General features: G+C 39.0%; 1 protein-coding gene across 3 annotated transcripts in view; it reads right to left on the reverse strand.

Annotated features, from left to right (window-relative positions):
- EZH2 (enhancer of zeste 2 polycomb repressive complex 2 subunit) overlaps positions 1–16142 on the reverse strand; it is a 63217-nt gene that overhangs the window by 17787 nt on the left and 29288 nt on the right. For all 3 annotated transcript variants that reach the window (XM_087713152.1, XM_087713153.1, XM_087713154.1), the window contains exons 7-9: positions 11796–11898; positions 10948–11111; positions 8484–8575 (exon numbers count right to left, since the gene is read on the reverse strand). In XM_087713152.1, the coding sequence (XP_087569278.1) occupies positions 8484–8575; positions 10948–11111; positions 11796–11898 (359 nt within the window). The remainder of the gene's footprint in view (positions 1–8483; positions 8576–10947; positions 11112–11795; positions 11899–16142) is intronic.

The following is a 16142-nucleotide window of genomic DNA, read 5'->3' on the forward strand; positions in this document are numbered from 1 at the left end:
AACAATTCTAGTGACCATCTCTCAAAAAACACATTGAAAGCTATGTAGCCAGTTGCCCAGTGTGTGCATCAGCCTAAAGTCGTCCAGGGAAATCCATGGGACTACTGCAAACATGAAAAATCCCCATGCCCCTTAGAAAGAGATCTCTATAGACTTTCATATTTCCTGAGAATGCTACAAACACCGTAATTTGGGTGGTTGCTGACTTGTTCTCAAAACAAGTCCACTTTATTCCTTGTTCAAAGATTCCAGCAGCCCGTAGCTTAGCTGAGCTAAGCTATTTGTGCAGCATATTTACAGACTTCATAGCATTCCTGATTGAAGTATTTCGGACAGGGGGTGCAATTCACCTTGTGCTTTTGGTGTGAATTTTTGAAACTCATGGGGAACACCCAAGCCTTAAGCCCCTCCCACCACCCTAAATGAATGCAAACGAGCTAACTCAGTAGTGGAACAGTACCCCAGATGTTATATTAAATATCAATAAGATAAGTGGACTGATTTTTTACCATTTGCAGAAGTGGTATATAATAATTCAGAGCACAGCAACACTGGATATATCCCCTTCAAGATAGCTTCAGATCAGAACTTCATAGCAATTGCAGAACTACCTTTGGACGAACCCCAGAACCCCTCATTACAGGGCGGGGCATAACCTTTTCCTAGGGGGTCACAGCAACACTTGTAATAACAACACAAATAATTCATACACCATTCGAAAGCCCATCAAAAACTGAGTTTATTGACACGATTTAATAGTCAGTATGACCACCATTAGCCCTTCGAACAGCATTCAAACGAGGTGGATAAGAACACAACAAATCTTCAAACAGTCATTATTTTGCAATTCTAGGGCGGGGCATAACCTTTTCCTAGGGGGTCACAGCAAGATCGACAGCAGTTTACAACTTCCGCGACACCTCATTTTAAAGCCCATAAAAAACTGAATTGAATGAGCTATTAAATGTTAAATTTGCTTTAAGAATGGCTGGAAAATTCGATTCGGAAGAACAAAGGATCATTGACAGAATAAAATGCATTGCCTTTCGAGAGGCACCTCGTTTGAATGCTGTTCGAAGGGCTAATGGTGGTCATACTGACTATTAAATCGTGTCAATAAACTCAGTTTTTGATGGGCTTTCGAATGGTGTATGAATTATTTGTGTTGTTATTACAAGTGTTGCTGTGACCCCCTAGGAAAAGGGCATTACAAGAATGGATACAACAACTACAAAATTCATGGCCAGTAGTGTGCAAAGCGCTCGAGGAAGTGCAAGCCTAGACATGGCAGGCTGATAAAAGATGAACCTAAGAGACAGAATATATTTCTCCACAAAGTAAATACAGTGTACCCAACAATTCAAAAAACTGGACCCTAAGTACATTGGTTCCTTCTGAATTAACAAAATTATCAACTCAGTCAACTCAGTCACGGCATAATTAGAATTGCCCAAAAACCTGTAAAGAATTCACCCCATAGTTCATTGTAGCCTGCTGAAACCAGAAGTAACCTCTCCCCTTCGACCATCTCCTCCCACACCACCCCTTCCTATTTTCTTATAAGGGGAACAATTTCAGCTGAAAGAAATTTTGGATTCTCAAAAACACAAGGGCAAGATCCAATACTTGATTACATGGAAACATTTTCCTGCTTCCCAATCCAAATGGATTGATGGAGTTGACAAACTCCTTTGTGCTTTCCACAAGAAATATCCCAACCATCCAAAAGGTAGGACCTCAATTGAATATTTAAATTTCACTTTTGTCTTTTAGGGTTAGCACCTTTGCAAAGAGGGGAGAGGAACGTCAGCTACTCATCTTTGCTTTCTTTGAAGCTTGCTAGCAACTCCCATAACCAGGGGGGAGAGGGCATCTGGAAAGGAAATCTGTGCTGGAGGTGTAAAAGAATGCCATGGGAAATTGGGGAGTGTGGACACTAATAGAAACCAGAGGTGCAAAACCAAGCCATCTGCCAAGCTTCAAGAATGCCAGTTTTCACCAACATGAGAATCAGAAATGTTTGAACTGCTCTCTTGGGGGGGGAGGGGTGTTGACCTTGGGGGTTGCTTTCAATATAGGACTTTGCAGTTTTTCTTCAGAGCTTGTCTCATCCACACTGCACTCAGCATCTCTAGTAAAAGCAGCTATTCTCTAAAACCTGTGGAGTCGAGGGTAATTCTTTCCTAGGGAGTAATTGGGGCCATTCATTTCAACAAATCCAGCTTCAGTTTCTCCCTAATCAGAATCTGATTTATTTTGAAGTTTTGAAAACAAAACTTCAATATATTAGCCAGCCTTATAGTTTACTATTAGTTTACTATTTATAAGTAGTTTATAAATAATTTCTGCAACTCCTATTATTTGTTTATTTATCATGACACAAAATTTTGAGGTATGTTTTTTTAAATATCATATTTACCGACCATATTTTTTGTTTTATGTCAAATTAAGTATGTTCTTTATTATATTTTGATTACTTATTTTATGTTTTTAATGATTACATGAAATATCTAAAATAGGCACTTAAATTTATATGCATTTTTTTTACAATAGTACCTCTAAAATAACGAGAGAAAAACTTAATTTTTCTATATTTTGATAACCAACTGAAATAGTGTTTATTTTTCAATATGATTTGCTACACCAGGATATTTTCAACGAAGATTTTATGTACATTTTTATTTCTAAAAGATACTAGGTGATTTTATTTAATAGAAGAAATAAAACACAACAGCCTTCCAAATTTATTAGATTTCTTATCATCAATACAAATAATACTTAACAGCTGAAAAAGGATATAGCTTTATCATTGCATTAGGATTGCTTTTATAGGGAAGTAGGACAACTGCCTCATATTTTTACAGCCTGTCATGATATCCATGAAAAGATATGGTAGCTGTTTTTTTCTTCCTCTGTGAGGAACAAAGTGTACCCATGAGGCATACAGATAACTTAAGAAAGATGATAATTAGAATTTAATTTACACCCTGTAGAAATCTTTTATTGTCTTGAAGAAGTTTTAATGTATAATGTTTTGGGATTTAATAAAGTAGAAAAATTGCTTCTCCTGATCAAATGAAAAACGAGTGAGATACTGAAAAAATACTAGGCTTGAACAGCCTCATGCATATTTCCAAAACATTTGTAGACTTCTGAAAAATAAAAATATTTCTGGGGAAGAGGAGCTGACATCACAACAACACGGCATGCAATCCTGGAGCTCCAAGATTGCAGTTGATACCTTTGCTGCTGGATGGACCTTTTGGACCTAAACCGTCCCGAAGAGATAGTGATAGGTAAGAGTACGTCCTGCTGATCTCAGGGACACTGCAGAATCCCTGACTGATCCAGGAGAATCTCTTTTTGCCGGCGACAGAAGCGCAGCCATTGAAGCTGCTGAAGTTGGGCCAGCTCCGGAATGGGAAGAAAACGGAAAGAGAAAGTGTGTTCATCTGATGAGGAAATCTTATTATTATAAGAGACTACCCCCAAAAAATTTAAGCTAAATTAAATTTGAAAACAGAAGAGAACAAGCTGCGAAATTAAGTTACATTAGATAGTGTGTTATCCTTTTTTTAAAAATTTTCTTTTACAGATGGAACTTTTGCAAATGTTTCCTATTCTTTAAATTGAACTGATTAGTTTTTCTTCTACTACTTTTTATATATATTTTTATACCTATGGATTAAAATCTTTATCCTTATTTTTATAATGCTGGATTGGATGGTTTTTTTCTTTTGCTCCATTTAAGAATTTTGTTTCTTAAGCCTGGAATAGAAAGAAGATATAAAAGGAATACAAAGATGGCTGTAATAACAGAGGGAAAGGAAGGAACATTGCCACTTCTGGAAGTAAAACTGCCACTGCCACTGCCACTGGAGCCTAGAGGCTCGGAAAGCTTGGAAATATTGTCTATTCTTTTTTCTCTTTGATTATTTGATTTTGCATTTCAAGGTTCCTCAGTTTACAGAGAGTGATAGTGAGAAGAGCATGGGTTGTTTATACAGGTGCTTCTCGGGAGCTTCATTGGCAGCTGGAGTGGAGTGAAAACAAAGCCTTGTCTTGAAAGATTATAAATAAAGTTGCTTTAAATTTAATAAAAAGTTTTGAATGCCAGAGTGGCAGTGTTTACAAATTGGAAGAATGGTGCAACATGAAAAAGAAACTTTAACATTGCAAAAGATTGTGTTGAAATTCAAAAACTATTAGAAATAACAGAGAGAATTGAGAAGAGATTGGAGAACATAGATCTCAGAACAGCAAAATTTGATGGAAAAATTGAGGATGTTCATCAAATGAAGAAAATGGCGGGCAGAGTTCTAAAAACTGAAGGGAAAAGTAAACAAAGAGACAAGAAAATTGTTGATACTGACAGTGAACTGAGCGTGGTTGGAAATGGAAAGAGTGGAATATGGAAAGGGGAAATAGATGGACTGGAGCTCTACCCCAGATCTCAAAGTATAGAAGAAGAAAAGAGAGAAGAATTGATGAAACTAAAAAGAAATTTTGTCAAAAGCACTAGTGATAACCAAAGATAAGCTGATCGAAGAAGCAGATGGAGGGTTTCGAGTTTATACAAGATATGCAATAAGCAATAAGTTGCAAAGAGAAGTGCATACAAAACTTACTAAAGAAATAACCAGAATACTAATGCCACAAATGGCAAGACTGCACTATTCCGGGAATGACACAGGTTGATGTAATTAAAGCTTATAATAAAAAATTAAGTCAATTTAGTTACATTTAGAGCATCATGTATAAAATGAAGTGATAATGGCTACAGTTAAATAATTGATTGATAATGATGATAATGCATATAATATATGTGTGTGTGTGTTTGATAAGAAGAAATTTGATATAAATTGCAGATAGTGAGTACAAAAGAAAGTTTAGACACTGTTATTAAATATAACCAATTTTTAATTAGAACATGTTATAAAGATGTAATATAATTAAGTCAAATTTAGTTAAATTTAGAGCATTATGTATAAACTGAAGTGATAATGGATACAGTTAAATAATTGATTGATAATGATAATAATGCACATATATGGATTGGTTTGATAAGAGGAAATTTGATATAAATTGCAAATGGTGACTATGAAAGGAGGTTTAGAAACTCTGTTATTAAATATAACCAATTTTTATATAGAACATGTTATAAAGATGTAATGTTACTGGATGATATTGGGAAGAGCTAATGGAATGCCATTATGTGGTCTTGCTTTAAATTTGGAATATTTTATATAAAAGGACGTAAAAACAGTTATAGTCAAGTGAAGGTTGAGGTATGATGATAGTAATATATATAAATATACTTGATTTAAAATATATGATTTGATATGAATTGTAGGTGATGACTGTGGAAAGGATGCATGGATGTTTTTGCAACCAATCGACACCTTTCTACAATTTGTAATGGAAGATGGTTTTGTGGGGTTTGTGTGTATGTGTGTGTTTTGTCTGTATGTGTTTATTCAAAAATAAAAAAAATCTTTATAAATGAAAAATAAAAATATTTCTTACCGAAAGCTTAACAGTAGACAGAAAGTCTACAATAAATTGATATGCACATTATTCAAATGTTTTTCATTTGTAATTTCAATCTTCACTCAAATCCTTTGGTCAATTACATACATACATACATACATACATACATACATACATACATACATACATGAACAAATTACAGTAAAGAGCCCAAACTTACACTTTTAAAAATTAGCATTCAACTACACACACACACACACACACACACACACACACACACACACATTTTCAGGAATGCTGCCAGTTTGTCACCCAAAATAAGTACATTATAGAGCTAAGACTACTTGATAACACGCAAGTTTGTTATTTAGAACAAGAAATAACTTTTCAGTAGAGATATGTAAAATATTCCGTCCATTAACAGCCTATAAATGGAACATCTGAACTTGAGTGGTCCTAACATTTCTATTTTTGGAATTTTGGTTGTATATATAAGAAAATGGGATTATTTTGTATTGAGACCCTGACAGGGATAAGGAGAACGGTAGAAAGAAAGCTTGTGGATGTTTGGAGAGATCTGGCTGCCTGGTAGGATGTCAGCAGTGGCAACCCCCCCCCCCCAAAAAAGGGGGGGGATTATAATGGTATGTAGTAATGACTTAGGAAGATGGGGAGACGTAAAGATACTGCCTAGGGAAAAGACAGTGAAAGGGCACAATCCACAAGTGCATAATGTGGGGAGACTGGAGTAATTGGAGGAGTGGTGGTAGTGTGTAAGACAGAAATATAGAAGGAATGTATGAGACTATCCCGATGCTCCCATTTCTCAGTACATTTTATCAAAACTACTAGGGCAAATCAACTGATATGTTTCTCTTTGTTAAGACAATAACTCTTGGGATAGTAACAATAGCTGGGAAGGTAAATATCTTGAGGCTTGCTAATTATGAATATTTACACACATAATCTATTATCTATGCATTATGTATGATTATCATTTTCCCTTCCTTTCCTGAAATGTACAGATATGAGTGCATCCTTCTGACTGCAGGAATCCTTTGCATTATTTTCTGGAAGAAAATTTCTCCATTGTACACTGAATAAATAACTGCAGTGGGACTTGAATATTGGTTTTTTTGGGGGGGGGGTGTTCTACGTCTAATTCCATATACACCTAATTTCATAGGTGTCAAACATGGGGTTCACAACTTCCAGGTACGAACATGGACAACAAAGGGTGAGTGTTGTAAGACTGATCCCATATCCCTTCCCACTGCCACATAAGTGCATCCCTTCTGTTCCAATTATCAGTTGTCTTGGTCCTGTTGCAAGTTCAACTGAGCAACAATCAGAGATGTCCAGAAAGCAAGGCAGAATTTGACTTTGGAAGAATGAGTGTGACCTTTCTGTATTGAGTAGAGACTGACCCTTGAGGCTCTGTTCAAACTCCCCTTTTTCCTATTTTCTCAATGAATGAAGTTCTCTAAGCTGATACTCGGGCAGGCAGGGAAGTGTATAAGGGTGCTTAGGCAGACCTGTGATTAATGAAAGAATATTTCCCAAACAGATAAATTTGTTGTGGCCCAGGGCTGGGAATGAGCCTAGAGATATATAAAATACCTGGGATGAAGGCAATTGGGAAATTGCAATCCCAAGGTGTCTTTCAGGAGACTCCATAAGCTGGTTTATGAAACATTGGACTGGGTGTGGTTAAATATATGGAGCAATGGAAATAATAAAACTCAGTGGTCATATTGGACATTGGAAAATTGACAAGTATCCTGGACACCTTTCATCAGAGGAAACATGGTTGCAGTGGAACTCCTTTTGATTCAAGGCTTCTGGGGGCAGTATGAGCTCAAACTGAAAAGTTTTTTAAAAACTACACCCTTCACCACTTTCCTTGTTCTACTAGTCTCATCCTACTTTCAGAGAGATAAGGATGGTCTTGGCCTTCAGGAAGACAGTGGAGTAAAAATGTAGGACGTGCAATCATGCAGGGTGCTTCCCCCTATAAAGCACCGGGAAGGGTCTATTGAAGAAAGAGCTATGTTTAGCTCTGACTAAGCAGATCAAGTGTTCAAGGAGCGTATGAGCATGGGAAAGAGGGGAGCCTTAGAAGTTCACCACTTTCTAAAAAAATATTAACTGTAATGTAATGACAAGAACAACAACATGAAAAGCTACATCAACTGAAAGCAAGTAACACTACCACGGAAGCAGCTGGACTGCTGTCTTTCAAAATCATTTGATATAGTTATTTACAGAAAAAACTGGCAGATATTTTTGGATAATTATGATAAATAATATCATATTTATTGTATTTCTGGAGAAAGATTCTCAGAAGAGACCCCATCCCCAAAATTCTCAGACTATATAGAAGATAGTAAGAAATTGGTATTTTCAGACTTGTAAGACTGATGACACACACACACACAAACCCCTCAGGTAAAACAGACAGGAAATACAACCAGATAATTCTTCTGGTATGGTAATATGGTAATTCTTCTTTATTGTAAAGCATTAACAAGTCTGAAAGTACCTTCCAATCCCTCCTCATCTCTCAAAGTCAATCCCATTTAGCATTACAGAAAAAGAGGAAAAATTCTGGTTTGATTGTAAGGAGGAGACTAGCCAGCCAAAACATTAACCTAATTTGAAATAATTTAATTTAATATGAGCAGAATCAAAATGATAAAGTAAGAATAGTTAATATCATTTTCTGGGTAGATCACAGATTTCTCCTCACATCAGAAATTACAATATTGACAATTTTTGGTAGCACTTTGAATACATGCTCAAGGCTTTTGGAGCCTGCATGTAATCCTGGGCCACAAATTGTACAGATATGAGTAAAAATGTATATATTATAGTGTGTTGCATATTATTTTGGCATTTAGCAAACTACCAGTCTCACTGAATACATATATCTATTTTACCTCAGTTCAAAGAATTAAAAAAAAAATAAAGTTAAGGAAATAAAATAATCTTACCAGATGTTGATAACAGTGTGGCCCACAAGGTTTATTATCTATTGCAGTTTCTGTATTTTTCCGTTTGTAAGTATTAGGAGTCGCATGGAATGCTGCAGAGAATTTTGAAAGAAGTAAATAAATCTGGAAAATTTATCTAAGAGTATTTTTGTAGTATAATAATAAGGCTTCATTTATTCTTTCTCTCAGCAACAAACTTAATGTAATAAATCACCATTACTCATGATAAAGGTATTTATAAATAATACAATGAGATGACTGCAAATTTCAGGTACCTCCTGAATATTGGAATGCCTCCAGTATGACTTTATTGTATGTAATTATATGATAATTCTGTTTAATAGTTGTATTACTCTGACCTATCTTTGCACAAATAATCCTTATATATCTTATCAGAGGATAATATTAGATGTCCACCTCTTGTATTAACTGATAAAACCATTAAAATAGTTTGGAGGTGACATTAAGATTTCAACATCAAAAATATTATCTTTCCAGATTGTCTTTTTGGAATAGTGGTATATGTTTTCAGATTTTTTCAATCCTTTCGGGAAGGAAACTTTTTAAAAAAATTGCTGGAGAACTAGTCTTTCAACTTTTTCTAAAATCTTGTAACTTGGAAATACAGTGTCATGCAGATCACTGTTTCGTTTTACTCTAGTTCCAAGTTGCTAAAGACTGTTTGGCAACTGTGATAACAGGACACAGCTAATCAGCTAGACAATGTTGATTCAGATTCAGATTCACTAATACACAATATGTAGTTGGTTAGTGTAAATTCCTAAGTCAATTTTGTTTTTATTTAAACTTCCTTAACCTGGTATTCTTCATATGTATGGTCTTTGATTCCTCACTACGCATCATTTTGCTTGCTTTTTTACTTACAAATAGCACATAAAAATAAAGCATTCTTAAATCATAGTCTGGTAAAATAACCACAATGAAACATGATTTCATATTAACTTTCCACGTAAGTATTGCATATTGAATTAAACTGGTAGCACATGCAAAAATTCCTGGTCCCAAAACCAAAGAATGGAAATTGATTTCAGGAAAGGACTAAATGATCATGCACATTTCAGTTATAGAAAAAAATAGATCATTGAAACATTACACTAATTATAATACTGTGTTTCCCCGAAAATACGACATGTCCTGAAACTAAAGCCTTGCCACATTTTTCGCGTGGGCAAAAATATAAACCCACCCCCGAAAATAAACCTCATGGACAATCCCCCACTCCGTCCAGGCAGAGCACTGCTCACCGACATAGTGGTATCCTGAAGGTGCCAAGCCGCAGGAGCCAGGGGGGAGAGAAAGGCGCTTACATTGCTTGGCGCCTTTGGGATAATGCTAGGTTGGGGAGTGGCATTCTGCCTGGCCGAAAGGGGGAGTTGCCAGGCGGCTGTTCCCTTGTGAACTGGCTCCTGAAGAGCCGGGCACAGCCTCAGGGGCGAAGCAGCCATGAGGTGACCAAGCTCATGAGCAACTGCCCGGCAACTTCCTCTCCAGCCGGGCAGAGGGCCATTCACTGACCTAGGGGGTATCCCTAAGGCGCCAAGTCATGTGGCGCTCTGCCCGCTCCCCAACTCCCATGGCTTGGCACATTAGGGATACCCCATAGGGCAGTGTATGGAGCTCTGCCCGGCTGGAGAAGGGGGTTGCGAGAGTGCTTGTTCCGCCCCCAGCAGGCATGCCTCCTAGCCTCAACATATCCGGGCCCAGCTCTCCCTGCAGCCGCCGCAGCCGCCAGCACGCTCCGAGCATAACATCGTCTCTGGTTCCAAACTCCAAAACTCGGCTGCCGAGTCTTCCAGCAGTGTTATGCTCAGAGTGTGACGGCGGCGGCAGCTGCTGCAGGGAGAACTGGACCCGGACATGTTGAGGCTAGGAGGCATGCCTACTGGGGGCGGAACAGACGTTCGCGCAACCCCCTTCTCCAGCCGGGCAGAGCTCCATGCACTGATCTAGGGGGTATACCTAAAGTGCCAAGCCACGGGAGCTGGGGAGCAGGCGGAGCACCATGTGGCTTGGCGCCTTAGGGATACCCCCTAGGTCAGTGAATGGCGCTCTGCCGGCTGGAGAGGAGGTTGCCGGGCAGTTGCTCGTAAGCTTGGTCACCTCATGGCTGCTTCGTCCCTGAGGCTGTGCTCGGCTCTTCGGGAGCCAGGTCACAAGGGAGCAGCCACCCGGCAACCCCAAAACAATAAGCCCTCCCCTATAATAAACCCAAGGCCATATTTTGTAACTAAAAAGAAAATTAAGATCCAGTCGTATTTTGGGGGTAACACGATAATGTCATTCTACTTGCCATTCTACTTGCCAAAGAACAAAGAGTATGGAAGTAAAAAAACGCTACCTTCTTTGGACTCTCTAGTGCATATAACAGGAGTAAACCACCAGAATGTAACATTTTAATTATTTTTCCTGATAATAAAAATATTTTAAATTCCTTTTCACTTACGATGTAAAAAACAATCATATTTGAAACACCGTCTACAAAAAAGAGTATGAAAAGAGTGTAGACTTTGCTCCCTTTGAACAGATTTGGCATTTGGTCCATCTATGTTTGGTGTGCACTCAGGAGGAAGTGCTCCTGGAAGCTGCTGTTCAGTAAGTTCTTTGTATCTACAGAGAAAGTAAACATTGCTATTATTTTATGTGAGTTAAAAATGGATTTTACGGTACTTTCAAGAAATACAGAGCCTACCATCTCAATGAAATAAGTACACGACATTTAGCAAGAAGCCATATTTTAAATTTGGAAAATCAGATAAAATAAATAGCTTTTTGTAGTATACTGCAAAAGTAAACCTTCATCAATTAGTGATGTTATACAAAAAAGAAAGATGTTATCTGATAATATGTCAGCATTGGACAATAACATTTCCTATTAATAACAGTACAGAGAACATTTATTATGTATTCCTTGGACATACAGCCCACCAAATGCTAAAATGAGCTTCTATGGTATTTCCATTTTATACCAACAGCAATCTCATGAGATACATTAGGTTAAAAGAGAGTGCTTCTTTTTAAATTACCCAGTAAATTTGATGACTAAGATTATACTTAAAGTCTTAATCTAAAACCTTAATCACTACACTAACTGGTTCTTGATTTTATAAATATATTCAAAATGTAACCATTTTCACCAAGCCAAATAGTATGTTCTTCAAACATTTGATCAATATTAAGAGACTCAGACAATTTGGAATACCAATCTAAGTCTACATTTAGCAAGCAAATTTAAACACTGTTTAAGCTTCTCTACATCCTACAATTTGCTATGACTATGCTACATCATCTTACTTTTCTTTCAATTCTTCTGCTGTACCCTTATCAGGAAACATTGAAGAAATGGCTTCAAATATCTTATCAGAAGGAAACTTCCGAGGTGGATGACACTCTTTCTCTACATAAAAGAAAGAAAAATCTGTAAAGTTACATCTTAAGATATTCATTTAAAAGGAAACAATTTTTTTGTTTGAATTTTAACTGCTTTTAACTTTTGCATTTGGATTTTTGTACATATGTGTGGTGCTTTAATTGTAAAGGAAAGAGGACAAAAAGGAAGGGAAAAAAGAAATTCACAGTTAAATACAATTTGAAACAAGCTCAGAAGAGACTAGAAAATTTTATTTATCCAGAAATGTGACAGTTAAGATTTTAGCTCATTAAAATATTAAGTCAGATTTTTTTAAGTAATTGGAAGAGGAGATTGAAGGACTGTAGGATCTGATTATTAGAAAGCTTCTAAAAGGAAATGGAGGTCTGCTTTCAATAGTTGCAGATTGTGGTCACTATGTTGATTGACTGGACCCTGCAGAGATTATGTGAGCAGCAATGTTTTTCCAAGTTTCAGTGAACCACCAGTGTCACTAGAGTTACTGATAGGACTGGAACCAGGGGAATGGAACCCTATATAGAACTCGATTCTTTAACTGGATTATATGCTGCAAGAACTGATCTGCATAACAAGAATTTGTTATGACCTTGTTATGGTTGGCAAAAGAAAAGGTTACTGGGAAGAAATGGATGATGGTCATGCTACTTGATTCAACAGAATCAAGGGGGTGTCATAAATAGATGCTGACAGCATCTTCTCTACCTAGGAAAGTAGTGGTTCTTCTTTTGGACTGAAGCTCTGATGTAGCAAATACCATTGTTACATATTTGAATGAGACAGTCATAAAAAACAGTTGCATTACATTAAAAGAAATGGCCAATCCAAATGGATATGGTTCCGCTTCACAGAAAACTCAAGACTGATGAAAAAAAATTGTGAAAGTGGTAAGGTAAAGATTTTTGTTATCTGACAAGATATTTCCAAGAATAACAAGAAAAAGAAGGCATTTTTGACAAAGAGTAACAAGGGGCTTGAAAAACTATTAGTGGGATTAGAGAAAATTGTATGGAAAGCATTCAAAGATGTAATTACATTTGGAGCACCAAACTACATTCAACTGGTTGACAAACATCTTATAATATATAATACCATGAAATGCAACATGTCACTGAAGATTCATTTTCTGCATTCACACTTGAACTTATTCCCTGAAAATTTAGATTCAGTCAGTGATGAACATGATGAAAGGTTTCACGAGGACATTGCCACAATGGAAAAACAATACCAGGACAAGTGGAATCCATCAAAGCTGACTTATTATTGTTGGACATTGTAGCAAGATGCATCAGTCACCAAGTGACAGAAGTCCTGGTGGCGTAGTAATTAGAATGCAGTATTGCAGGCAAACTCTGCCCACAGTCTGGAGATCGTTTCTGGTAGGGGTCGAGGTTAATTCAGCTTTTCATCCTTCCAAGGTCAGTAAAATGAGGACACAGGTTGTGGGGGCAATATGCTGACATTGCATACATTGCAATATGTAAATTGCCTAGAGAGTACTATAAAAATTATGGGACAATATATAAATCAAATGATCACTCCTGCAGCCTAAAGATTCTTGTTATCAATATAACATCTTCATTTAAGACCAGCATGAGATGAGTAATTTCCTATTGATAAATATATGATCCAATTTCTATAACATGGGGAGTATGTTATTACATTATTATTCAAGATGTAAAGAAATAAAATTGTATGTTATCTTAACCAATTCCTCTAGGCTAGCTGAGAGGCACATGGATTTTTGTCTAACAATGTTAATAGCCATCATATCAAGCTTGACTAGAGGGTTAAAAGCATTAAAATTTGTTGTGCACTATTATAAAGTTCAGAAATCAAAAGGTTGCTGTTGTTTTATTTTATGGTAGTTATTCATTGAATAGCCATAGAATTTTTAGAACGTTGAATGAATTTAGTCATAGGATTAATCAAACTATAATAAATGAGAAAAATAATTTTAAAATATAATTTTTGAGTCCAATTGACCAGGTCATGTTTTAATTACTTACGAAAAAAAGCTTCATTCTCCATGGGTGAGAAATGCCCATATCATGGATTTTCCTGAGATGTTTAGCAATTGCAGAAAATTAGCAAGTTGAAAAGATGGTTTAGGTTAGGTTTGGTTTATCTGGCTTGTATGCCGCCCTACTCCCGAGAGACTCAGGGCGGCTAACAATAAGAAAGGGAAGGGGGTACAAAAATAAAAACAACAATTAAAAATTCAGCAGCATAACTTCGGATGGGGCTGGATAATTCAACAGCCCCAGGCCTGCTGGAACAGCCAGGTCTTAGTTGCTTTGCGGAAGGCCGGAAGGGTAGTAAGGGTTCGGATCTCAACGGGGAGATCGTTCCATAGGGCCGGAGCATCCACAGAAAAGGCCCTCCCCCGGGGAGTCACCAGCCGACATTGGCCGGCAGATGGAATCCGGAGGAGGCCTAGTCTGTGGGATCTAATAGGTCTTGGGGAGGTGACTGGCAGGAGGCGGTCTCTCAGGTAACCAGGTCCGATACCATGTAGGGCTTTAAAAGTAACGACTAGCACCTTGAAGCGTGTCCGGAGACCAATGGGAAGCCAGTGCAGCTCGCGGGGGGATAGGTGTAATGTGGGTGTACCGAGGTGCACCCACAATCGCTCGCGCGGCTGCATTCTGGACTAGCTGAAGTCTTTGAACACTCTTCAAGGGCAGCCCCATGTAGAGCGCATTACAGTAATCCAGTCTTGAGGTGACGAGGGCGTGAGTGACTATCCGAAGGGCCTCCCGGTCCAGATAGGGTCGCAATTGGTGCACCAGGCGAACCTGGGCAAAGGCCCCCCTGGTCACAGACGACAGATGATGTTCTAGAGTCAGCTGCGGATCCAGGACTCCCAAATTGCGAGCCCTCTCTGAGGGACGTATAATTTCACCCCCCAGGCTGAGAGATGGAATAGCTGGACCATCCTTGGGAGGGAGCATCAATAGCCACTCGGTCTTGAGCACAAGCTTGTTCATTCCCATCCAGACCCTGACAGCCTACAGGCACTGGCGCATCACTTCTACCGCTTCACTAAGTTGGCACGGGGCGGACAGATACAGATGTATATCGTCCACATATTGATGATATTTAATCCCGTGCCGGCGTATGATCTCACCCAGCGGCTTCATGTAGATGCTAAATAGGAGGGGGGACAGGACCGAACCTTGCGGCATCCCGTAATTGAGGGGCCTAGGGGTCGATCTCTGCCCTCTGACCAACACCAACTGCGACCTGTCCGTGAGGTAGGAGGAGAACCACCGAAAAATGGTGCCTCCCACTCCTACCTCCTGCAACCGTCACAGAAGGATACCATGGTCGATGGTATCGCAGGCCGCTGAGAGGTCAAGAAGTACAATGATAGAGGAGTGACCCCTATCCCTGGCTCGCCAGAGATTATCAATCAGCGCGACCAAAGCAGTTTCCGTGCTGTAATCAGGCCTGAAACCGGACTGAAAGGAATCCACATAATTGGTTTCATCCAAGGACCATCGGAGTTGAAAGGCCACCACTTTCTCAACAACCTTCCCTACAAAGGGGAGGTTGGAGACTGGACGATAGTTGCTCAGAATGGCTGGATCCAGAGAAGGTTTCTTCAGGAGGGGTCTCACCACCGCATCCTTTAGGAGGTGCGGGAAGGACCCCTCCCGAAGAGAGGTGTTAACTATCATCTGGATCCAGCCACGTGTCACCTCCCTGCTGGTCGAGACCAGCCAGGAGGGACACGGGTCCAGTATACAGGTGGAGGCACTCACCGCTCCCATGGCCTTGTCCACTTCCTCAGGAGCGACAAGTTGAAACTCGCTGCATAAAATTCGCTCAAGACCATCCCCCAGTACCTCGGCTGGTACCGTGCAATTGGAGTCCAGATCTGTCCGAATCCGAGCGACTTTATCTGTTAGAAACTGAACAAATTCCACAGCTCTACCTTGTAAAGGGTTGTCCGCATCCCTCCCTTTCAAGAGGGAGCAGGCTATTCTAAACAAGGCGGCTGGGCGCGAGTCAGCAGATGCAATAAGAGCGGCAAAATGCGCACATCTCGCCGCCCGTATTGCCACGAGATAGGTCCTGATAAAGGCTGTCATCAGTGCTCAATCTGACTTGGAGTTACTGGCCCTCCAGCGGCGCTCTAGGCGTCTCTTTTGGCGCTTCATCTCCCAGAGTTCCTCGGTGAACCAAGGAGCTCTCCTGGATCCACTACCTCGGAGAGGCCGTAAAGGCGCAATCCAGTTTAGGGCCCC

Source organism: Thamnophis sirtalis, unplaced genomic scaffold (assembly GCF_051295495.1).
Source record: "Thamnophis sirtalis isolate CommonGarterSnake01/CBP01778 unplaced genomic scaffold, rThaSir2_p1.2 scaffold_4, whole genome shotgun sequence".
In the NCBI taxonomy this organism is placed as follows: Eukaryota; Metazoa; Chordata; class Lepidosauria; order Squamata; family Natricidae; genus Thamnophis; species Thamnophis sirtalis.